This window comes from Talpa occidentalis, unplaced genomic scaffold (assembly GCF_014898055.3).
Source record: "Talpa occidentalis isolate TD23 unplaced genomic scaffold, MPIMG_talOcc4v2.1 talOcc4.2, whole genome shotgun sequence".
NCBI classification, from domain to species: Eukaryota; Metazoa; Chordata; class Mammalia; order Eulipotyphla; family Talpidae; genus Talpa; species Talpa occidentalis.
In genome coordinates this window covers 56,837,441-56,857,083 of record NW_023602073.1, presented here as the reverse complement: position 1 = coordinate 56,857,083, position 19,643 = coordinate 56,837,441, and the positions used below count along the sequence as shown (strand labels likewise).

The 19,643-nt window shown below is 45.4% G+C and overlaps 1 protein-coding gene and 1 non-coding gene across 2 annotated transcripts; both read left to right on the top strand.

Annotated features, from left to right (window-relative positions):
* Positions 1 to 6,887: 6,887 nt before the first annotated feature.
* On the top strand, positions 6,888 to 13,688 carry RPS10 (ribosomal protein S10). Its single transcript, XM_037519546.2, has 6 exons — positions 6,888 to 6,946; positions 7,765 to 7,914; positions 8,122 to 8,293; positions 10,844 to 10,921; positions 12,803 to 12,858; positions 13,571 to 13,688. Exons 2-6 carry the CDS (start codon positions 7,765 to 7,767, stop codon positions 13,610 to 13,612), a joined length of 498 nt encoding a protein of 165 aa, XP_037375443.1. The 5' UTR covers positions 6,888 to 6,946; the 3' UTR covers positions 13,613 to 13,688.
* LOC119253620 (small nucleolar RNA SNORA70) lies at positions 10,217 to 10,350 on the top strand. The gene has a single exon (XR_005127151.1). It is a non-coding gene; the product is annotated as a small nucleolar RNA SNORA70 (small nucleolar RNA).
* Positions 13,689 to 19,643: the final 5,955 nt, after the last annotated feature.

Genomic DNA, 19,643 nt, shown 5'->3' with positions numbered 1-19,643 from the left:
GAAAGTTTGCCCTCTACCCAGTTCCCAGAGCCTTAGAAATGGAGGCCAGACCATATTGGCCACAGGGGGTGTTGCCCCCGGCTCCCCTTCTTTGCTTCTGTGTCACAGATTTTATTGAAGGTTGAAACCTGAAATGAAAAGGAATTGCAACTAGAAAATCTTTACAAGCCTCATACCAGAATGACGCATTTCCAGCCTGGGGGTACTGCCAGGGACCTCTGGGGACGTGGACCCTGATTTCCATCTTGAGTAGGAGCCACAAGAGCTTATAGATTTCTCCAAGTCAGGGGTTCTCAACATTGGCTGCTTTCAAAACTGCCACTGCCCAGTACCCACATGCACCAAGGAAGGCGGGTAGAAGAAGGTTTTCAGCACCAAACACTGGAAACATCGTAGACATGGTGGTTGGTGAGTGGATAAACACATTGTGGGTGTTCATACAATGGACGCCACTCAGCAACGCAGTGGCAAACTGCTGATGCCCAGAACGTGAGTTCTCACAGACCCCATGGGGAGGGTCCGTAGCCAGACACATGTGAATATGCACAGTGGTGACGTCGGTCAAGGTAAGGATAGTGTGTCTCTGGGAGTGGGGTTGAGGGCATTTCTGGGGAATGGGCCATGTTCTACATTTTGATCTGGATAGTAGTTAACGTGGATTTACACACATATGTAAAAAATACATTGAGTTGTCAACATAAGATTTGTGCACTTTATGTATGTTACACATCGAGAATATTTGATACTCATGCCTGACCCCACTCACCCACCCAGAGTGTCTGATTTGATTGATCTGGGTGTGGCCTGGGTAAACAGATTTTTAAAAGCCTCCCAAGAAACTCTAAATAATAGCAGGAGTGAGACCAAACTCTAGGAAACCTGGAACCCCTCCTCTCACTGCTGAGAATTCTGGCCCTGGCTGCCTGCCCTTGACCTTCACCCCAGCAGGAAGACCCTGTCACAGAGGAACAGGGGGAAGACCTCCAGCTTCTGCGGTCAGAGTCTAGTTTCATCACTTCTCACATCTGTGACCTTGTCCAAGAAGCATCTATTTCTCTAAGCCTCAGGTTTTGGCTTTTTGGCTTTTTCCCTTTTTGTCTTTACCATGTGGCAGGTGCTACCTCTGTATTTCACGCATAATCTAGGGTGGGAGAAGTAAAAATAGGGGTGGTCTTTATAAAGGTATCTCTTTAAAAGAAGCATCTGATACTGACACCACTGCTTAAATCCATTCTGTGATGTTTCACTGCATTTTGAATAAAATCCTAACTCTAAATAAATAAATAAATAAATAAATAATAAAAATACCATCCTAACTCCTTCCTGGCCCAGGTTGGCCTTGTTTACTGTGCCCTAGCCATGCCGGCCACCTTCAGCTCAAGCTTCTCTGCTTCAGGGCCTTTGTCCCAGTCTGTTCTCAGCCCAAGCTCAACTCCTCTGGAAGTTTCATCTGAAACTGAAACTCTTCACCCCTTGCAACCCCACCCCCACCTGTGACCACACCCTGATCATTTTCTTCACAGCTCTCAGCATGTAATGGAGGGTGGGATCCACATGTACCTGCCCCCACCCTTGCTCACCAGCTGGCCCAGCACCAGTTACTGCTGAATGGAATTCGTGAACTCAAGGAGATGCTGTCATCCCACAAGTCTCTTTTATATCAGAGGATATTATTCTTGGCCTCCTGTGCTCATTCCTTCCTCTGCTTTTCATAAGGTTGCTGCTTATGCCTGAAACACGTTTTAACTGTTTTTAGCATGAGTGTGACATGTACTAGCTCCTGGAGAAGACCCTGAGCAAGGGGAAAGGCATGGGCTTTGCCGGTGAGAAGACTCCATCCAGCGCTGGGGATCCTGAGAGGGCACACACTCAGGAGCCTCCCGATGTGATCTGAACTGGCCCCCGACGTGGAGGGTGAGGAGAGGCCAAAGGAAAAGTAGTTACCTCCACATTGGTAGGTGGCAGTTTTAATAACCAAGAGACCTTGCTTAAAAGGCTTTGGGGCCTCCCAGGTGGGGCCTCCCCAGTGGCGCAGCGGTTGAGCGCTGGGTTGCGAAGCTGCCCGCGGCCTCTGCGGCGCCGGTTCGATCCCCGGCTGCTCCCCGGCCACCAGAGGAGGGTCCCACATGGCGCGCAGACCTCTCCTGCCGCCCGCTGCTCCCCTCAGCAGTGTACTTTGGTCCTTCTGCCTGCTCTGCTCCCTGCTCTGGCTCTGGTGAATTCTCTCACCCTCCCGCGCTTCTGACTGTACCTAGCACTTATATAACTAAATAAAATAAAACTTTAAAAAAAAAAAAAAAGGCTTTGTCTTGGGTGGCCACAAAACAAGAAAAAAAATTTACCATACCTGCCTGCCAAATCTTAAGTTTATATAGAGGCTTTTAAATGAGTTTAATCATATGTTCTTGGGAAGTTTCTGGGGCCAAAAAGGCAAGGATAGCATAAGTTCTGAGAACAGAAGAGGGCCTGGGGGCAAGTAGCCTCCAACCACCTGAGTCCAGCTCTCTGGTCAACTCTTGATGGCCTTCCCAACAGACACCCATAGGAATATCACCCAAGGGTGAATTGGTTAGTGCTGTGGGGTTCCCCTCCTCATCCTCTTCTCTCTCAGTTATCTTAGTTCCTCACAGAGCCTTAGATGATTGCCTTGCAGACTCTCTCCAAAGAATGAAACCTGAGCTATTTACAAAATCATCTTGTGCACCAGTGTGGTGCACAGGCTTAAATGCATATGCGTAATTGGAGGGTGGAGGGGGCTAAGCAGGGGAGTGACACTGTGTTGTAGCATGATCGCTCCAGCTGTTGTAAAGAGACCTGGGAGACTATATTTCAGCTGACTGCATCCCAGAGTTCCTGCTGGGAAGTTGGCAGTCACAACTGTGTTTATCTGCTGGCTACTTTTAAAGCCTTTTTTTTTGTCTTTGATGTTCTGAAACTTTATTATATATGCTTAGGCATGGATCTGTTTCTAGTTATCCAGCTTGGAATGTGGTGAGCTCGATGAATCCGAAGTATATTATCTTTCAATAATTCTGGAAAATAGTCTATATTTCTTCCCCACATCCTCTATTATTTCCTTATGAGACTTCACCTAGACATATATTAGGCTTTCTCACTCTACCTTTAATACCTCTTATACTTTCCATCTAATATCCCACCTCTTTTAATCTCTGGACTATATTATGCATTTTTTTTCACTTGTCTTCCATTTCACTGATATGTCTCTTCAATGTGTCAAATCCATTGTTTATTTTTATTAAGTTTTATAATTCATGCAAATCAAAATTACAATAAGATACCACCTCACACCTGTGAGAATGGCCCACATTAAAAAAAAAAAAAAAAAACAGAAACAACTAATGCTGGAGAGGATGTGTTGAAAAATGAACCCTCTAACACTGCTGGCGGGAGTGTAAACTGGTTCAGCCACTATGGAAAGCTGTGTGGAGGATCCTCAAAACACAAAAATGGATCTACCACATGACCCAGCAATTCTGTTTCTAGGAATCTGCCCAAAGAACACAAAAACACTAATTCAGAAGGAAACCTGTGCTCCTATGTTTACAATAGCAAAGCATTACTTACAATAGCCAGGATATGAAAACAACCTAATACCCCACAACCACTTAGAGGTGTAATATATGTAAACCAAAGACTAAACTTTCAAGCTGATCATAGATCTGAGGCACACAGGAGGAAAGGAGGAAGGAGCAGGGTCAAAACAGAAGAGAGAAGAGCACAGGGGACTATGGTGATTGTTCATGGGTGCTGTAGTGGTGGGAGAACTATAGTGACTACACCTAAGGGGAGACATCAAATACTATCTAAAATCAACAACAATGTAAGAAAATAATAAATAAATAAAAGTGTTATTTTTTTTAAAGATTTATTTTTATTTATTTATACAAACACTGGGCACAGTCGAAGCATGGGAGGGTGAGAGAATTCACCAGAGCCAGAGCAGAGAGCAGAACAGGCAGACTGACGAAGTACACTGCTGAGGGGAGCAGCGGGTGGCAGGAGAGGTCTGCGCGCCATGCGGGACCCTCCTCCGGTGGCCAGGGAGCAGCCGGGGATCGAACCAGCGCTGCAGAGGCTGCGGGCAGCTTCGCAACCTAGCGCTCAACCGCTGTGCCACTGGGGAGGCCCGAAAGTGTTATATTGCAATCATTTAATTTTCATTGCTAGAGGTTCTATCGTATTCTTTTTCAAATCTTGACTAGTCCTTGGGTTATGTTGTTCCTTGTCCATATAGTCAAACTTCTTTTTGAAATATTTACATAAACATGTTATAAATACTTATTTTGTGTCTGTTTTTCTTTTTTTTTCTTGTTTACTTTTTTGTTTTTGCTTTTGTGTTTTCTATACTTATTTTTTTAATTGTGGGAAAATATATACAACATAAAATTTATTAGCCTTTTTTTATGATTTTCTTTCCCCCAAAGATCTTATTTATTTATTTTTGCATAGAAGAACTGGGCTGTAGACCAGAGGTATGGTGAGGGTGGGTGGGTAAAAGAATTCACAATAGACAGAGTGGGGAGCAGATCAGGTGGATTTACTGAAATACACTGCTAAGGGGAGCAGCTGGCGAGACAGGAGAGGTCTGCTGCATCAGAGGTGGGTTAGCTTCCTAGCAGAGGATTGAACTCAGGCCTTCAAGGAGATAGCGCTAAGACTTAACCTCTAGGCCACCAGGGAGGCCCTATTAGCCATTTTTAAGTGTATGGTTAATAGTGTTAAGTAATTCATATTGTGCAACTAATCTTCAGAACCCTTTCCAGCTTGCAAAATTAATGAATATTTATTTTTAAGCAATGAAAAAACTATAGGTGAATATTTATAATTTTGAGGTGTGGGGTGGCTTTTCAAGCATTGTGTCAAAGTCTGAAACTAAAAGATTTGAACACAGGAGCCTCCTTGGTGGCGCAAGGGGTTAAGCAACGCACTATGAGGCAATCCGCAGCCTTTGTAGCACGAGTTTGATCCCCAGCCAGGGAGCTACCCACATGGCACTGCAGAACTCTCCTGGCTTGCCCGCTGCTCTCCTCAGCAGTGTATTTCAGTCAGTCTGCCTGTTCTGTTCCCCGCCCTGCCTCTGTTGAATCCTCTCACCCCTGCATCTCTGGCCTGTACCCCAGCTTTTGTATGCATAAATAAATAAATCTTTTTTTAAAAAAATTTGAACATAAAGCTCCCTGGTGGGGGATGGAACTCGTGCTGCAGTGGCTGCCCATAGCTTCATAGTGCTCAGATTTAACCCCTTGTGCCACCAAGGAGGCCCCACAAAAGCAAATTAAAAGAACAGTGAGATTAATATTTATTAGCTGACAAAATTTAATAAGAATATTATCCAATGTCTGAGGGTTAATGGGTAAATAAATCTTGTTAATAACTGTTGACTAGATATGCGCTCCTGGAAGTCAGTGTGGCATGTGTGAAAAACCTGAAGGTGTATGCTTTGTTACTCAACAAGTTTACATTTCCAGGAAAATACTGGGCAAGGGTGTAGATATGGGTGTGGCATTATTACTTATGAGACACAAGGCAAGCTAGAAATTAGGCGGTTTTAGGGACAGTGCAGGAGGGGACATCTGAAGAATTTAGGGAGGCTTCAGAGATAAGGACAACCTAGGGAATGTAACCAATTCCACTAGGAAAAACAAACATCTCAGGACCAAAGACAACATTGTTAACACTGGTCCTGGTTTCCTTCAGGTGGTAAAGGGAGGCAGAGATTGGAGAAATGGAGAGTGGTTTAATTTATGGACACATTAGAAGGGCAGCTGTTTAACTTCAATGCAGGGATGCCCATCCAGAAGACTGGGCCATAAAGATAAAGATGCACCAAATGGGGAAAGAGAAAGCTGTTAGATAAGGAATGTGAAGATCCCCCACTCAGTAGCAAATTAAGTGAGACCCCCGAGAAGTAACCAATCACAAAGAGACTGGTGGAGTTTTAGAATAATGAGGGAAAGAAGGTATATATTCCCTGAGACACAACACTTGGCTTCCTTGCCCCTCCCAGGCCTGGTTCCCTGGCCTGGGAGTCCCACTTTATCTCTGTTCTTTTTCCCCTCAATAAACTTTTTCTTTCTCTAAACAAAGCTGCCTCTTCTCGCTTGCTTGCCTGAGCGTCTGCGAAGTTCCTGCTGCGGCTTCGTGAGACACCAACCCGTGGGGGTCTAGCAGCTGGGGCTCAGCATTGCCCCTGCAGCCTGGGATCTGTTCCTGGCTGGAAGACTAGGCCTGACAATTCCGGTATCACAATAGTGATGGACTTAAAAAAATATATATCCAATCACATAGTGTTGATTGAATGATTTGTCATTGCACTGCCACGAAGTCATCAGAATGGCAAGTTTTAATGTGAAAAGATTCATATATTGGTAAAGGGTGGGAGTGGGGGAAAGCAGACTACCAAGCATATCATACGTAATGTACACATAAAACGTCTTATATTTGTTCAAAAACATATATTTGTTAGGGGTACATATGAGTTTGAAAGACTGTATATCAAACTGTTAACATCGATTATCTTTGGTTGATGGGATCTGTTTTTACTTCCTTATCACTGTTATTTTATCTGTTCCCTTTTCCCTGCTCAAAGAACAAGCTACTTGCATAATAAATTTAATGACCAACAAGAAATAAAGAAGTAGCGCTCTTAAAAGGACTATCCAATCATAAAAGTGACCATTTATTGACACAGCACGGAGGCTCAAAAGCTCCTAGAGGAGTTAGCCAAGCGTTTCCAGAAGGCGGTCAGGGTTCCCGGCCGCCAGGGTTCCCGGTCAGGGTCCCTCAGGCACCGCCGAAGCCACCCCAGACGGCTCGCGGGTCCTAGCAGGGGCGGAGCACGCCAGCCCGGAAGAGACGCCGCGCCGCGCCGCGCCGCGCATGCTCCTTCCTTTCCAGCCCGGTCCCGAGCGGAGCAGCAGCCGCGGTGAGTTTTCTCAGAAGTTCGAGTTTCATCGGCCCCCATCCTGGCCATTCCATCGGGGTAGTCGCCACCCCACTTCGGGATCGGGATGAGGGGTGCCCTCTCCTATTCCCACACGCCCCTTTCTGAGCATTGAGAGCGATTGACTGTGCATTCGGGGGGCCAGGAGGAACACTAGTAGGCGAAGATTGGCGTTACCACGGCGGAGGGGCCAGTGTGAAGCCCTTGCGTGGCGGGTGCTCCCCGGGGGAGACGGGAAGCTGCACGCTTTAACTTCGGAGTAGAAATTCATTCCGGCTGCCCCTTTACTAGCCCTGGAGCTTTTGGGCAAAAGCAGTAGGAGATGCGTGTGCGACGGCCTTAGTCCTTTGGCTTGGGTTAGGGGCATGTCTAGAACCGCGGCCTTACGCCTGGGCCTTACCTGGAAGCGTGAAAGTGGAGCCTGCCGCACCTGCCGCCGTAGGTACGGTCGCTGACGGCTCCCAGATAAGAATACAGGGTCTGCGCCCTATCTTTGTGGTTCTGAAAGTGCCGGTCTGGGGGGGTGAATGTAACCCCGCCATTCCCACTTTGTGTTGACATTGACAACTTCTGTCCTTACGCAAACTGGGGTCTATTTTGGGAGGGGTTGAAGGTCACCGATGGGTCTCAGTTTTGCAGAGTTTGAATTTCTCCTTCTTGCGTGCTTTTTTTTTTGTTTAGGGTGTGCGTGGGATTTCAATCCATTGGACAGTGATTATAAGGTCACTTGGGGGTCATGAACTTGACTACTCTACCCTGCTCTCCTTTCTCAGACTTATTCCTGAACTTCCTTTTTGCAGATGTTGATGCCCAAGAAGAACCGGATTGCCATTTATGAACTCCTTTTTAAGGAGGGAGTGATGGTGGCCAAGAAGGATGTCCACATGCCTAAACATCCTGAGCTGGCAGACAAGAATGTGCCCAACCTTCATGTCATGAAGGCTATGCAGGTAGTGAGGGGGGCTGTTGGGGTGGGATGCAGATGGACACATTTTCCACAAACATTCAAGGCACATTTCAAGGAGTGATCAAGATAGTAGGAGATGCTTGCTGCCAACTGAGGTAGACATAACATAAAAATTTGTCTGCAACACAGTGCCACGTTTCTAGCTTCAAACCAGTAGTTAAAGGCTTAACGGCCACTTTTCACCTTACAGTCTCTCAAATCACGAGGCTATGTGAAAGAACAGTTTGCCTGGAGACATTTCTACTGGTACCTTACCAACGAGGGCATCCAGTATCTCCGTGATTACCTCCATCTGCCCCCTGAAATTGTGCCCGCCACCCTGCGCCGCAGCCGTCCTGAGACTGGCAGGCCACGACCCAAAGGTATGGTGCCAAAATGTCTTCAGGGGCCTACTCTAAAATTGCTTTTCTGGGGGAGGTAGTGGGTTTGGTTTATGGGGTAAGGAAGTGGTCAGTTTTAAAGGGACTCCATTCTGCAGTCTTTGGCTCAGTCCTGGAAACTTTGCTCCAGGACATGAGACTTGTAATGTGACAGGATTTGGGTCTTCAAGTCATCCCAGGAGATGGCATTAAACATAGAATGATCATCTGTGACCAGACATATGTAGTACAATGTTGAGTAACTTTCCTGGGAGAGTGGCATTGAGCTTATCCCCCAAGAAGTCCCGCACAGAAGTACTTTCCATGTGCATGAAATGTATGGTTTCTTGGCAGTGGGAACCAAAATTGATCAAGTCAAGTAGGGGAGAGTGAATCTGCATGTAATCATGGTGTGAAGGATATGTTTCCATATGGGAGGATTTATCATCTGAATAGATCATTTCTGACCTGTAGCTGTATCCTGTCGAGATTGTGGTTTCTTTAGATTCTTTAAGGGAAAAAAAAAACCTTGTCATGGTAATCTTGTAGACTTGGGTGATAAGACAAGATGCAAAAATGCAGAGATTCCTAAATACCGGTGATTGTCACACTGTCCAGGTATCCCTGTAGAGGGACCTCATGAAGCTTTGGGTTCTATAATAAAAGCATAGGGAATTCTGGTGGTGAGGTAGGTTTTTGTATCTTTAGAGCAAAGTTTCTTTGCACTGCTTTGGAGGGGGGTAGCTGTTGTCTCTCTGTACCCCCATATTCTGGTGTTGGCTTAGCACTTATTTGGCCACTTAATTGCAGATTCACTCTTTCTTCTGCTGCTTAAAAGGTAACCTGTTTCCTAGTCATACAGACTCTAGGTTACCTGCTCAAGGTAGATAGGTAAGAAAATACTAGATTAAATTTCCAATGTTAATGGGGACTTTTTTTAAGACTTATTTATGCATACAAGAACTGGGGTACAGGCCAGGGGTGGGGGTTGTGAGAAGATTCACCAGAGACACAGTGGGGAGCAGAACCAGTGGATTGACTGAATACACTGCTGAAGGGAGCAGCAGGCAAGACAAGAGAGGTCTGCTCTGCCATCTGGGTAGCTCCCTGGCCAGGGATGGAACTCATGCTGCAGTGGCAGCAGAGAGCTTCATAGTACTGCGACTTAATCCCTTGCACCACTGGAGAGGACCCTCATGAGGATATTTTTAAGGTTGCTTTTAAGAATCAGTGCCTTAATAATGTGGAGGAGCCCATGGGGAAGAACAGCTTCTTGGTGGCCTCTGTGTTTTATGTACTTATTATTGGAGATGGGGCATTCAGCTAGTGATGCCTTCTTTCCCATTTGTACAGGAAGTTTTTCACTTAGAGGTGGATCTAATTGTTTTGTCTATTCAGATGTTCGTAGAAATGGCTAGGTTTATTAATTTGCCAAGTTATTGGAAAGTGCGTTGGAGAAACAATACAATAAAGCAGTCCTGAAGATATGCGGCATTTTAACTGAGTTGGGAGATATTCTAGGATTTTCAAGGAGCCAAAATGCTAATGTTCCAGATGTGGAGGTTCTTATGCTTATTTTTGTTGTTGTTGTTAAAGATTTACTTTTATATGCATACAAGAGCTGGGGTACAGGCCAGAGATGGGGGAGATGAGAGGATTCATCAGAGTCAGAGAGGGGAACAGAACAGGCAGGCTGACTGAGACATACTGCTGAGGGGAGCAGCAGGCGAGACAGGAGAGGTCTGCTGCGCCATGTGGGTTGCTCCCTGGCCGTTGCGGGCGTAAGGGTGGGGGGGTTATCTAACTCGTGCTGCGGATTGCTTCCTAATGTGGCCCTTAACCCCTTGCGCCACCAGGGAGGCCCTCTTACGCTTATTATTAATACAACCAAGTTGTTTCCTGGCGAGAATAAGAGATCGGTTCCATCTGCAGCCAATTAAGCCGACCGTGCTCCTCTTCCCATGGGGCCCGGTGTGCAATGGCTGCAAACAGCAGATTCCTTGGTAGTGTATGTGGCCTGTTCCTTGTATGGGTTGCTCTAAGGGACCTTGGAGACAATCCTTTTTAGGGGTCCTTCATGTCTGCCTTCTTCCTGTCCCCAATGTTAAGCTCCAGACAGATAGGCTTTGGGAAGCCCCAGGTTCCCAAAGTGGCCAGGGTCTACATTGGCCAAGTCATCATGTCCATCCATACCAAGCTGCAAAGCAAGGAGCATGTCATTGAAGTTCTAGGTAAAGCCAAGTTCAAGTTCCCTAGCCACCAGGAAATCCATATTTCCAAGAAGTAAGGCTTCACCAAGTTTACTGCAATTGGACACATGGTAGCTGAAAAGTGGCTTATTCTAGATTCCTGTGGGATCAAGTACATCCCAAATCACAGCCCCCTGGATAAATGGTAGGCTCTACACTCATGAGACATGCAAATAAAAATTACATTCTTTAAAAAAAAAAAAAAAAGCGAGAATTCTCCCTCCCCACCCTCCCCTTTTTTTTTGGCCTGAAGAAAACAGTGCCTGTATGGCCCTGTGTTCACAGTGTGGTTTCATTTGTGTAGGTCTGGAGGGTGAGCGGCCTGCAAGACTAAATCGAGGGGAAGCTGACAGAGACACCTACAGACGGAGCGCTGTGCCCCGTAAGTAATGGGTTCTACATACCAAGAGTGTGGGAATAAAATCTGTAATCTCAGTTAGCCCTGGCTGGGGCTCAGCACTTGCGGATATCAAAGTTACCAGGAAGGATTCTTGGTTCCAAGACTCCCTGCTTGCCCTGTGCAGTGTTTGGTGGGTGCAGATTGGGGTGAAAGCCCTCTGAACTGGGGGCACTTACTTAAAGACCTTAAAAGTGAAAAAGCAAGCTTCAGGAAAGCTTAGTTTGGTGTTTTCCTGTATTGTAAGCTCTTTGAGGACAGGACCCATTCAAATTACCTTTGTCATGTTCCTAGTGCAAAAATACAGTACAGAGTCTTGCCTTTAAGTAGCAGGGGTTTGCAGTGACTTAGAACAACAGATGTTTCTTCATCTAATAAATTTTTATTGATTGCCTGTGGTGTGCCAAGTGCTGTTCTAGAAGCTGCAGGCAGTAGTGTGCATAAAAAAAGGCTCTTGTTGAACTTGCATTTTTTGTAAGAGACTATTAAATAAGGGGACAATTAAATGTATGTCAGATGGTGTGAGTGCTATAGGGGTGGTGGTGTAGTTTTGAATTGGGTTTTCAAAGCAAGTCTTGCACAAGTGAGATACAAGCAAACACCTGAGGGAGGTGAGAGGGGCATCTGGCTAAACAATAGAAGCCAGCAGGAGAGTCAGATGTGAGGTTTTTGTTTCCTGAGCCCAAAAGATAAGGGCATAGAATTTTACACTTAAGTCAGGATTCATTGGTGGTTTTGCAGAAAGACATGATTCAGCTTGTTTTTTAGAGTCCCTTTGTCTTTGTTGCAAAACTTCAAACAAAACAAAGTAAAGAAAAAGATACCTATCTTTGTCTCCCTCTTTGTCATCGTTCCTGATTGATCATGTGTGACAGAAGTGAGCCCAAGGCCTGCATTATGGTAGGGGATAGTAGTGGTGTAGGGGACTCCAGCAAATAGGCTCTCAGTTCAGAGAAAGTAAGTGGTTTCTCTTATTCAGTGGTCATGCAGCGTGGGGGGATCTGTCAGGGAACAGTCCTCCGGAGGATAGGACACTTGTCCTGAGCCACAGAGATCCCTAAGTTGAGGTGGAGCGAGCGTTTCTGGTGGGAAGGTACAGGGATGGGGAGGACAGCTTACAAACAGGGAAAGGAGGTAAGCGATGAAGGAACCTCCGGTAAGTGTAGACTGAAATGGGTCAAAGGGAAACCCTGGTTTGACAAGATTTACTGAAACTAATTGTCCACCTTCCTCCCCCGCCCATAGTGTGCATCGTAAAATTTCCTAGCACTTCCTCTTAGAGCAAGTAGAAATAAATTATAGGGGATATTAAAATTTTTTTTGCTCAACATATCTAAAAAGTACTTATTTAATCAGTATAAACATTAAGAAGACATTTTATTTTCTCTCAAGTCTTGAAATCTAATATGTACTTTGTATGCATCTCAATTTGCCTTCCAGGGCAGCAGCACTTGAATCTTTTTTGCTACTTTCCCGTGTTCCCTTTTGCTTCTGTGGGCCCATGTGTCCTTTACCTCTTAGTTCTTCTCTTAAGATCCTTCTAAGCCAGGTGCTCACCTGGAATATTTGGTGATTCTGATGGGAAGCTGGAATCCTCTGGGGCCATATAGGAAGAGTATCGTGGTCAGGGTAGCCTTCCTGGAGGAGGTGGCAGTGTGGACTGCAAGTTTGGAAGTATCGTATCGCTTAAAGATGGGAGGAGCAAGGGTGACTGAGAAAGTGTTTTTGCTGTTGGTTTGGTTTACTTTGCTTCATGAGGAGTACATCAGCCTGCGTGACTTCTCCCGCAAAACTGGATTCAAGTGACTTCTTCCATTCTGCAGTATATTGGAAAATGTGATGAAAATAAATTGTTTCTCTTTCTAGCTGGTGCAGATAAAAAAGCCGAGGCTGGGGCTGGGTCAGCTACTGAATTCCAGTTTGTGAGTATCCCTTTTTTTCACTCTCCATACATAGTATAGTCACTATTATGGTTTCAAATTTTATGGCTCTCTTCAGTTTTATAGATGCAGTGTGTGGTGCGTCCCACCCCATATCATCTCCCACAAAACCACACCAGATCACTTTAGATTATCGTACAGATGCAGCTTTTGTAAATACAAATCAATGATGTATGTAGTATAGTGGTATTTATATTTCATTAGTGAGGCTATAATCCCCTCCATTAGTTTCATGACCAAAAACTGAGCACTTGAGATTGAATGGGCTTCTAGAACCAAGATGGTCCAGAATAAAATCCTCCCTTTTCCATTACATGGTGTGATCCTGGGCAGGTTCCCCTCTTTGGCTTAATTTCTCACTTATATAAATAGAGGTGATGATTGTAGCTGCCTCTGTAATTGTGCATCAGTTAATCTAGGTAAAGTACTCTGCACAGGGGGTTTATCCTGTGACAGGTCTTCACAGCACATGATCTCAGTCTCATCTGTGAAGAGGCCTTTTTAGATATTTTCATGTGCATATAAAAGACAATCTTTGTGTAAGTGGCCATATTCCTGCTTACAAATGAGGAAACAGACTCAGAATGTGAGTGTAGCCTCGGGGCTGGCGTTCACTGCCTGTGCTCTCTGGACCCTCTGGTTTGGAAGACCTCTGAACTGCTAACTCTGATGTCATGCACTTTTTCTCTTACAGAGAGGAGGATTTGGTCGTGGACGTGGTCAGCCACCTCAGTAAAGTTGGAGATTGTTTTGTGTTAAATAAACCTGTAGCCAGAAAAAATTAACTTGTGTGTTCCTATTTAGTTGGCATTATATAGCTGAACAGAAATGGTTTATAAGGGTCAGAATGTAAACTGGGCAAGACTGGATTGGTTTAGGGGAGTTATCCTTATCCAGGGTGACATCACTTACTGCTATTAGAGCCTGCAGTACTTGGCTTTGACTTGAACCTCCTTGTTCCAGCAGATTCCTCCCTGCAGAGTCATGTCCAGTGTGGTTACTGTTGTGGGAGGTGGTTGGAAAGCTGAGCATCTTCACCAGACCAACCAGGCTGCCTCAGCTCTGCAGGGCAGGAAGGCTCTGGTCCTGGTGTTGAGATTCTGTGCTTGCTGTGTGGGAGTGAGAAGCACTTGGAGGGGGGAGGTCAGATTTAAGAAGACCAAGGAAATGCTTTTCTTCAAATCCATAACTGACTGACTTATGGGTAAGAAACACCAGTATGGTGTTCAGGTCAACAGTTTCCTAATTTTGGCTTTCACTGCTTGGGTTTCTATGAATCAGAAGAAAAAACAATGACAGAAATCAGAATGGTGGCCAATTAGAACTCATGCTATCCCAGGGCTCCTTGAAAAGGAAAAATTGTCCAGTTTTCCTGAGGCCTTAAAAAGTAGAGGCTGCACATTTGACATGAGTAATAAGAGCTGGGTGTTGAGTTATCTATCTCTTGGACGGGCCATGTGCCATCTTAGTGGCACCAGAGGAATTGGATGACACCATTTCAGGGCCTGCACTTCAAGTGTGGCACAGTGACCTGCACAGCCCTGCCTATCGGGCTTTGCCTGGTGAGATGGGGACTTTGACTTAGAGAGCAAACCATGGCCATCTGTGGTAGTGTCAAGTGAATATGCAGGTTGAGGTAGGTATCAAGTATTAGGCAGCATCTCTGGACCAACAGCAACCCGGGGGGGCCAACCAAACCTTACCACCAGGTAAAGTATTTTCACCTAACAAAACTGGTAGCAAAAAGTGGATCTTACAGACTTGGGGATCATTTGTAGACCCAAGCATTGTAAAGACATCAGGTGGCAATAAAGAGCCACCTGAGCTGAGTGATAAATTCTAAACTACCTAGGTGGTCTTGTGCTGGTAGCCACCTATTGCGGTCTTGGTAGTTGTAAATTAGGCCACAAGGTGGCGGCCGACAGCAGCGTAATGTCTATGTAATCTTAGTCCTAGATTCTGAGTTTTGGAGCCCAAGTCCAATAAGCTAAAGCTGGCTTTGGAGCAGAAGCTTTTTTTGGCAGGAAGAGGTAGTGCTTGGGGAAGCCGTTCCAGTGCACCCTTGGCTACCTTACCAAAGACTGCTTTTTATCCAATTGTTCTGGTGATGTCAAGTGGCTTGCCTGTGTTCACACGCCTTGTGATCATTTGTCCTGGATTCCTCTATGCCTCCTGGCTTCTGTCCCACTGAAGCTGCTGTATGTGTTTCTTATAGCTTCAGTGGTTTTCTGGCCCTGAAATGTGACATGGCTCAGCTAGGCCTCTGCCAATTCCTCTTGATGTAAGTTCCAGAATGGGTTCTTCAAGATCACCCATGGGCTCTGGAAAAACCACAAGTTAAAGCCAGAACCTAAAGATAAAAATAAACTGATTGAGGTTGTGGCTCTTGCCCAACAGACCCTCCCACCACCTTGGTAGATTGAATGGCCTCTGCTAATCAGTAATTGATTAGCTACTCACAGATTGGTGCTGATAATTGCCCAGGAAACAAAGACTTACCTTCAGGAATCTCACTAGTTAGAAAAATAAAGTCAAAGCTATACATTTAGTCCATAAAGTCAAATATTTGTAATTGGGAAATGTTCAGAAGTTCAGAGCAGGGGAGATTAAGGAGGACTGGAGTGACCCAGGGGTGGGTTTGTGGGGCAGGGGAGGGGTGAGACCAGTCAGAGCATCTTGAGGTTTCTTTTTGTTTTCTTTTTTAAATTAAAAAAAAAAAAATTGTGGGCCTCCTTGGTGGTGCAAGTGGTTAAGACGCAACCTATGGAGCTGTCCGCAGCTACTGTAGCAAGACTTTGATCCCCTGGCCAGCCAGGGAGCAGCCCACATGGCGCAGCAGACCTCTCCTGACTCACCTGCTGCTCCCCTCAGCAGTATACTTCCATCAGTCTGCCTGTTCTTTTCCCCACTCTGTCTCTGGTGAATCCTCTCACCCCCCACACCTCTGACCTATACTCCCGCTCTTGTATGCATAAATAAATAAATCTTTAAAAAAAAATTGTGTTTATTGAGAAGCATTCAGAATGTCAACAAAACACCTGCAACTTTTTTTCTCAATTACAGTGGTATTCAATTATTCCGTATAGCTACATGACAGACAACTAAAGATGAATATTTGCCATCCCCCAAGAACCTGCTTTAAATTTCCAATTTAATTGGAAATTGCCAATTTACAACCCCCATAATGTACCAGATAAAGTCAAGTGGTTATTGAAATACCGCCAGGACAGGGCTGTCTAAAGACTTACTCGATAGTGTGTTAACTATACAAAAAAAAGACTACAATTTAAAAACAATCTTACACAGTCCTACATTGCAGTTTTTTTCCTTTAATCCTGTGCCAGTAGTTTTAAGGCTGTCTCTTCTGCAGCCCTGCTTCTGTATTGGCTAATTTAGTAACCAGACCTTTAAAAGGAATGAGGACAGGGCCTCCCTGGTGGCGCCAGGGATTAAGACATAACCTATGAAGCTGTCCGCAATCTCTGCAGCACAAGAGTTCGATCCCCAGCCAGGGAGCCACCCACACGGCACAGCAGACCTCTCCTGACTTGCCCGCTGCTCCCCTTAGCAGTGTATTTCAGTCAATCTGCCCCACTCTGTGTCTGGTGAATCCTCTCACCCCCACACCTCTGGCCTGTACCTCAGCTCTTGTATGCATAAATAAAAGGAGTGAGGACAGGGGATTTAATGCTTTACAGACAATGGGAAAAACCGCTAGAGGCCACTTCATCTTCCTCATCTCTCTCCTCTTGCTTTTTTCTTCCTTGACCTCTGTTTTGGGCACATCAGGCTTTCTTTCCTTTAGCTTGGTAGGCAGCAATATCCTTTTTGTATTTTTCCTTCAGCTTAGCAGCCTTTAATAAGATTTTTTTTTAATAAAAATGTCAGCATCAGGTTAGGAAACATCAAAAATCAAGGTATTTTGAGTAAAACTAGGCGAATAAATGCTATTATGGTTGTCTGAGATTTTAGAAGTGGGTGGGATAGTGGGGCAGAGAGAGGCCTGGGGCAGAGAGAGGCCCTCATCAGTACCTGTGTGGGCACACCCGCCCCTGGGGAAAGCTTTGGGGAAGTTGGCCCAGTTTCCAGGTTTAGGTTCCAGGCCTGTCACAGCCTCACATCTGCCCACCAGGCCCAAAACACTGCTAATCACCACCACCATGACTACCAGCAGAAAAGGCTCCAAAGGATTTTAAAGGGATTTTGAAAGCTGACAGCTAAAGATACATTTTCCTAATTTCACACAAGTTCCCCATAGGAGACACAAATCCACTTTCCTTGAAAAATATATTCATTCCCCTTCTAGGCAGTGCCAGTAGCAGCTTTAAGTCTATCTCTTCTGACGCCCTGCTTCTGTATTGGCTAATTTAGTAAATAGACCTTTAGGAAGCAGGTACCATGTCCCTGTCATAGAAACTGGGAGGCAAAGATATTTTGGAGAAGGCTGCCTCCTCCAACCCTGAGGACTTGAGGGCTCTCTAGAACATTCCCTACATGCATGCCTGGCATGGGCCTCCGGCCAGGCAATCTAGGACCATCTTGCCTAAATATTCCTCATCCCTGCCCTTGTCTCCAGAAGCCAGATCTGCTAAGAGAGAACCCTCACTCACTGCTCTCCAAGGTTTGGGAATGTGGATATGATCAGTTGTAGCCCCACGGAAATGTGGTTTCTGGGTTCTGCCACATCTGCTTTAATGCCAAACCCTTAGAATGGTTTTATCTGCCCTTTCACTTCTTGGAGACCTAGGGGAAATGAGATGGAAGAAGAGAGGCTTGCTGGTAGCATTAATTAGGACAATTGTTTCAAAGCCCATAGATGAGAGACCCAGTTTCATCGTCTTGTCCTGAAACAAATTTGCCTAAGTTGTCAGAGTGTGAAGCACTCCTGGCTCGCAATGGAGCATCAGGGACCTAGCTGAACAATGGTGGCCTTTCTGGACTTGTCTAGGAAAGCTATAGATGGAAGCTGGTGGTCTCCAGGCAAGTAGGTAACTGGGTTGGGGTGTGGGTGTGGGCAGAAGTCTGACAGACCCCTAGCCTCCACCTTCCTGCCTCCACTTTGCCTCAGGCTAAAGTTAACTTCCCCAGAAAGAAGCAATCCTAGAAGCATCTACCCTCTAGCCGGGCCCTAAACTTTCAGTTATCCTCCATGCCCCAGCCAAATTTATGTTTTGAAACCTAAATTTAAACAAGGTATTTCCCAGCTTAAAAATCCTTCAAAAACTGAGTTTCTGTCTAGGGTCTTCTGGAATCTAGACAAATGCCAACCTCCTTGCATCACCGGACAGGTCCATCACACCTTCATATCTGCCTACAAACAAGGCCCCAAATTCCAGAATCCAATTAAATTTGCTCATCTTGGGCCTCCCCGGTGGCGCAGCGGTTGAGCGCTGGGTTGCGAAGCTGCCTGCAGCCTCTGCAGCGCCGGTTCGATCCCCGGCTGCTCCCCGGCCACCGGAGGAGGGTCCCGCATGGCGCGCAGACCTCTCCTGCCATGCCCGCTGCTCCCCTCAGCAGTGTACTTCGGTCCTTCTGCCTGCTCTGCTCCCTGCTCTGGCTCTGGTGAGCCTCCCGCGCTTCTGACTGTACCCAGTGCTTGTACAAATAAACAAATAAATAAATAAATATTAAATCTTAAAAAAAAAAAATAATAAATAAATAAAATTGCTCATCTTTTTCTGCCTCAGACTTTTTTGTGAGGGGGTGGGGAGGTTCAAACTCGTGCTGCAGAGGCTGCTGTGGAGGGGTGGGGGTGGGGGTATTTTGGAAGTATAGGATTAGTTTTTTTTTTTTAAAAGATTTATTTATTTTTATACAAGAGCTGCGGTACAGACCAGAGGCATGGGAGGGTGAGAGGATTCACCAGAGATAGAGTGGGGAACAGAATAGGCAGACGGACCAAAATACACTACTGAGGGGAGCAGCGGGCAAGTCAGGAGAGGTCTGCTGCATCATGTGGGTAGCTCCCTGACCGGGATTGAACTTGTGCTGCAGTGGCTGGTGATAGCTTGATAGTGCTGTGTCTTTAACTCCTGTGCCACCAGGGAGGCCTGATAAGTTTATCTTTTTTAATTGCTGTATTATGCATATATACCATATCATCTTGATCCACTCATCTGTTTTTGGGCACAGGTTTTTCCCATAGCTTGGTTATTGTAAATAGTGCTGCAGTAACACAAGTGCAGGTTTCCTTCTAACTGGTGTTTTTTCGTTCTTCAGGTAGATGCCTCAGAATGGAATTACTGGATCATATGGCAGATTCATTTTTTATCTTTTGAGAAAGCTCCATATTGTCTTCAATATTGGGGCTGGACCAGTTTATATTCCCACCAAGAGTGTAGGAGGGTTCCCTTTTCTCCACACCCTCGCTAACTCTTACGTTTCTGGTCTTTTTTCACATAGGCCATTCTCACAGGTGTGAGGAGGCATCTCCCTGTAGTCTTGTTTTGCATTTCTCTGCCAATAAGAGATGACTTTTTTTCATGTGCCTGTTGTCCATCTGCATGTCTTCTTTGGAGAAGTGTCTGCTTCTGCCTATTTTTTGATTGGGTTATTTGTTTTCTTTTTGTTGAGTTGTATAACAGACATCTTCCATATCGGCCTCTTGTCAAATGAATCCCATGCAAATATTTTCTCCCATTCAGATGGATGTCTTTTTGTTTTAGCTATGGTTTCTTTCACTGTGCAGAAGCCTTTTAGTTTGATGTAGTCCTGGTTGTTTATGTTCCTTTTTGTTTTCCTCGCAGTTGGAGACAAATCTACACAGA